At 33.9% G+C, this 5,231-nt stretch overlaps 1 protein-coding gene across 1 annotated transcript; it reads left to right on the plus strand.

The window, feature by feature from the left end:
- Nucleotides 1–838: 838 nt before the first annotated feature.
- Nucleotides 839–4,900, plus strand: LOC141697149 (shaggy-related protein kinase alpha-like). Its single transcript, XM_074501395.1, has 13 exons — nt 839–1,072; nt 1,646–1,841; nt 1,939–2,031; nt 2,120–2,179; nt 2,311–2,583; nt 2,696–2,770; nt 3,039–3,095; nt 3,177–3,317; nt 3,413–3,463; nt 3,686–3,781; nt 3,863–3,946; nt 4,215–4,317; nt 4,401–4,900. The coding sequence occupies exons 2-13, from the start codon at nt 1,734–1,736 to the stop codon at nt 4,481–4,483; spliced, it is 1,224 nt and encodes a 407-aa protein (XP_074357496.1). The 5' UTR covers nt 839–1,072; nt 1,646–1,733; the 3' UTR covers nt 4,484–4,900.
- The last annotated feature ends 331 nt before the right edge of the window (nt 4,901–5,231 follow it).

Below are 5,231 nucleotides of genomic sequence, written 5' to 3' on the forward strand. Positions count from 1 at the left end.
TTTAAAAGATACTATATCCAATTTGAATTCCTAAAAATGTACTCCCTCCGTTCCTTTCAATTGTTTACATTTTTTAGAGAGTGTACGACATGCATTTTAAGGTGCATATTACGTATAGTTCTTTAATTTTTTTTTACAATTTTGTTTTTCTGAATAAAAATTAAAATATTTAAATTTTATTCAGAAAAAGAAAATTGTAAAAATAAGTTACATAACTATATTTTTAATGCACCTTAAAATGCGTGCTGGAACAATTGGAAGGGACGGAGGGAGTATCAAATTTGACATATTTAACAAAGATATTATTAATATTTTTATTAAGACGTTTGAAAATTAACCTAAATATAAATATATAAGATTCTTTTCAAATATAAAATATCGGATAAATAATATGAGAAGATACATAACTTTCGATTATGTGCTTTGGTCCAATTTGTGACTACTTTAAAGAAATAAAATAAGCATCTTGGACATGTGACCCCATGTGACTTTTTTACATGTCTCAAAGCAACACTCTAGCGATCATGATAGAAAGAATATTCTTATTATCTAATAGAAATCCATTTAAATAAAGGAAAAAAAGTAAAACAAATATATTGATTAGAACATTTTGTAAGACTTGATAACCTGATGGAATCTGATTGACTATCACATTAAAAAACCATTAAAAGCAAGATTTGAATGGTCAAAAAAGAGGACACTGTAAATTCAAATAAAACAAATAAATAAATTTATAATGTAATAATAACAGTTATAATAATAATTTAAAGCGCACATGAATTTATTTGCTCTTTTTTCATCTTTGACTGCAATGAAACCCACTCCAAACAAAGCAAAATAAAGCAACAAATCCAAAGCAAAATTGTCCCCTTCTCATCTCTCTCTCTCTCTCTCTCTCTCTCTCTCTCTCTCTGTTTGTGGTTGAAATCTAAATGACCCATCAAGCTTAACAAGCACACTTTGAAGAAGACCAAGCTGTTTTGTAGTGGCTTTTATTATTATGATCAAATGTTGCCAGCACCCTCCAAATCTTTATAGCTACAAACCCATTTTCTTTTAGACTTTATTATTGGTAAATTTCTCTTCTTTTGCTGTATTTCGCTTATTTTTTTGTTATAAAGTTTTGATTTTTATTCTTTTTTTGTTTTAAATTGGTGTGGTTCTTGATAGTCTTGTTGGTAGTATAATTTGGCTTTGTGGTTTATGTATGTATATGTGTTCTTAGGGTTTTGTTTGGCTTATATAGATCTGTTTTTAGTTATTAGAAACTGTTATTATGTTTTATCTCTTTGGAATTTTTTGTGTTCTGGTGGAACTCAAGTCAACCTGTAATCTGATCTTTGATTTTTAGTTTAAGGGCTTATAATTACCGAGGAGTTTATTTACTCCCTCCGTCCCACAATGATGGTTTCTTTCGAGAGATATTCGGGCTTGGTAAAATATTTTCCAGGAAAATGTTTCTTTTTTCAATGTGTTTGTTTGAGTTTCCGGAAAATTTCCGTTGATGTTTGTTTGTCTTAAGGCCATAAATTATTATTTTTATGGAGCAAAAATTCTTTAAGAAACGACATCCCCTTTATAGTAGTACTTAATTGTTTATCATCTTTTTGGATTGTTTTGATAACTGAAGATATGCTTTTTGCAGGGATATCGTTATTTTGCTACTTCACATAGACACATAAGATAGGACTTGGGCTGCTGCCCACTTTATATCAGTTTGAGCAGTTCTTGTAATGGCTTCAGTAAGTGTCACGTTGGGGACAAGGGAACCCAGCGAAAATAGTGCTGGTGTCGATAGACTGCCTGATGAGATGAATGACATGAAAATCAGGGATGACAAGGTAGATGTCTGGCTCTCTGCGGTGCAGCGCGCATGAAAATCATATTCCTTGGTTTCCTAGAATTTTGTACTTATTATACAAAGCATTATTGTTTTAGGAAATGGAACCAGCTATTGTTGATGGTAATGGGACGGAGACTGGCCATATCATTGTGACAACTATCGGCGGTAGGAATGGTCAGCCAAAACAGGTATATTTGACATTTACATAATTTAATGCGTTCTACCAAGTGTCAATATGTTTTTCATAGTAATGTGAATTTGTTACATATGAACCAGACAATTAGCTATATGGCAGAGCGAGTTGTTGGACAGGGATCATTTGGAGTAGTATTCCAGGTTTTTTTCTGATGTTGCCTTCAGCATCACTGCTTTTTTCTTTTAATTAGGATGCTTTCTTATTGTAAGGATTAATCTAGATGGTATATTTTAGTTGTTAAAAATAGAACCACTACATTTGGTTGTTTCAGGCAAAGTGTCTAGAGACAGGGGAAGCTGTTGCTATAAAAAAGGTTCTTCAAGATAAAAGGTACAAAAACAGGGAGTTGCAAACCATGCGTGTTCTTGATCACCCAAATGTCGTCTCCCTTAAGCATTGTTTCTTTTCAACAACGGAAAAGGAAGAGCTCTATCTTAATCTGGTATTAGAGTTCGTCCCAGAGACTGTTCACCGAGTGATCAGACACTACAACAAGATGAACCAAAGAATGCCTATGATTTATGTGAAACTTTACAGTTACCAGGTATTTTTACTACAAAGAAAAAGTTGCTTAGTTACAGATAATGTTCATTTCATAATTAATATACCAGTTATCTAGGTTGACAGTTATTTTTTATATATAATGTCTGATGCAGATTTTGAGAGCACTGGCTTACATACATGGCAGTATTGGAGTATGTCACCGAGATATTAAACCTCAAAATTTATTGGTAAGGCGAGTGATATAGTTCTACAAATTATTATCTCAGTCAAAAAAGACTTATTATAAAGCCTCATCAGCCAGTGGTAACATTACCCCACAATGACCGATCAGTTGGGTACTTGATGATAACTGAATGAGTTTGTAGTCAACTTAATCTTAGCACAGCTTATTTGTGTGCATCATATATGTTTTAGTTTATCATGAAATTCAAGCTTATAATAACTGTCCTGAAAAAAAACCCTAAATTAACTGCAGTGATGGAATTTATGTTTCAGGTAAACCCACATACTCACCAAGTGAAATTGTGTGACTTTGGAAGTGCAAAAGTTCTGGTTGGTGTTGATAAATCCAGTTAGGAAACATTTATTTCTTCTTTGCTAAGTAGGTACTAATTTCCGTGTCAAATTGTGCAGGTAAAAGGAGAGCCAAATATTTCTTACATCTGCTCTAGATACTATCGTGCACCAGAACTTATATTCGGTGCAACAGAGTACACTACAGCCATAGACATCTGGTCTGCTGGGTGTGTTTTGGCCGAACTGCTGCTTGGTCAGGTAGATACAAGTTCATCAGTATATATTGTGCCTTTCGTTGGACTGGGAGCCTAGTAATTTATATACCCATCTGAACACTTCTTTTGTAATTTTAGCCTCTATTTCCTGGTGAGAGTGGAGTGGACCAGCTTGTTGAAATCATCAAGGTTAGTTGGTAACTGCAAGGATTTTGATCAGTCATCATTTGCTTTCTTCGTATATCTTAAAGATATACGCATGGGCCTATTTTGGCTTCTTGTCCCATAATTCTATATGCTACACCACTCTAAATAATCTCATGATCTCTAAAGCCGTCTACAATGTATATAATAACTCATTAAATCTCCTTCATATATTTGAATGGGATTTGAATATATCCGTGTATGCAGGTTTTGGGTACCCCGACTAGAGAGGAAATTAAGTGCATGAATCCTAACTACACAGAGTTCAAATTTCCGCAGATAAAAGCTCATCCATGGCACAAGGTATGAATGATGCACTCTATCAACAGCTTTCCTGATAAGAAATTTGTTCTGCGTATGTTCACTAATAAATTTTGTTCACAGATATTCCACAAGCGCATGCCTCCAGAAGCTGTGGATCTTGTGTCGCGCCTACTACAATATTCTCCTAATCTTAGAAGCACAGCTGTAAGTTTACAATATTCAACTTATGCTTTTTAAGTTTATTACAAGTAACTTATCAGTGTTTGGCTTTCCCAATTACCTAATCTACTAGTAGTCAGCTGTGCCTATGTACTGTATTTTACCAACAATATAAGACTTGTCTCTCGTTGTTCCCTTTAGCGCCTTCAAAATAATGTACCTTCTTTTCTATAAACTAGGAGAATTTCATTATCTTTACAAGTACATTGATGAAACTTTCCGTAACTTTGTATATTCTTGTACTCCCATACAGTTGGATGCTTTGATCCATCCATTTTTTGATGAGCTTCGGGACCCAAACACACGCCTACCAAATGGACGATTTCTTCCACCGCTTTTTAACTTTAAATCTCACGGTATGCTTTAATCAATGAAATTTTAAATTCTCCTATTTTTTTCGTGTTGGAAAGTGATTATTTTGTTTGCTCATATTTTTCAGAGTTAAAAAAGGTTCCAGCCGAAACACTGGGAAAGCTGATTCCAGAGCATGCGAGAAAGCAGAGCGCCCTCTCCAGTTCATGATGCATTCTTTAGTAACACCTGGAGCTACTTACATTTATCTCTCTTTGTTTATCTACTGTGGTTGTAGGCGGAACTAAAATTTTATGCTTAATATGCCGTAAAGTGGGTATACTGACCCTTGTGTCTAGTATATGACAGATTTGTTAGCGTCATTCATATGCAAAGGTTAATTTGTTCAACTAAAATGTGGTGTTTATCAAATTGTTTTAATGCCTTGTTGCGACCGCCAATGGTTGGAGTTTTGTTTTGATATCCTCCAGTAGGATTGACTATTTCGGTTTCCAAATGTATCAGTTTTGTGTCGTATCAAAATTTCAGATTTCATAAAATATATCTGTATACCCGAAGGAAAAATGTATTAATAAAGCATTTCTTCTGGGCTGTGCTTGACATTACTTCACCAGCCATTTTCTTTCATGCTATTGCCAACTACAGTTTGTTTATTAATACCTTATGTCACCTGTTATTTGTTCATTTTTTTTTCATAAATGTTCATGCCCTGTTCTCTATCGTAAGCCTTTCATTTGCAGAGGTTCAACTATTGTTGAAGATGTATTTTTACTGCATATAATGTCATTGTAATGGGCACCATAACTTATGGTTATGGTTTGTGCTTGTTTGATTTAACGCGTATAATAAATGCATTTCACAATCTGAATGTTGGAAATAAAAAAGCTAAGAGTAAATGAGTCATTAATTGCTGCATGTATGAACACATTTCTAGGCTTTTTTTATCTATCAGATGTCA

The sequence above is a fragment of the Apium graveolens genome, chromosome 11 (assembly GCF_009905375.1).
Source record: "Apium graveolens cultivar Ventura chromosome 11, ASM990537v1, whole genome shotgun sequence".
NCBI classification, from domain to species: Eukaryota; Viridiplantae; Streptophyta; class Magnoliopsida; order Apiales; family Apiaceae; genus Apium; species Apium graveolens.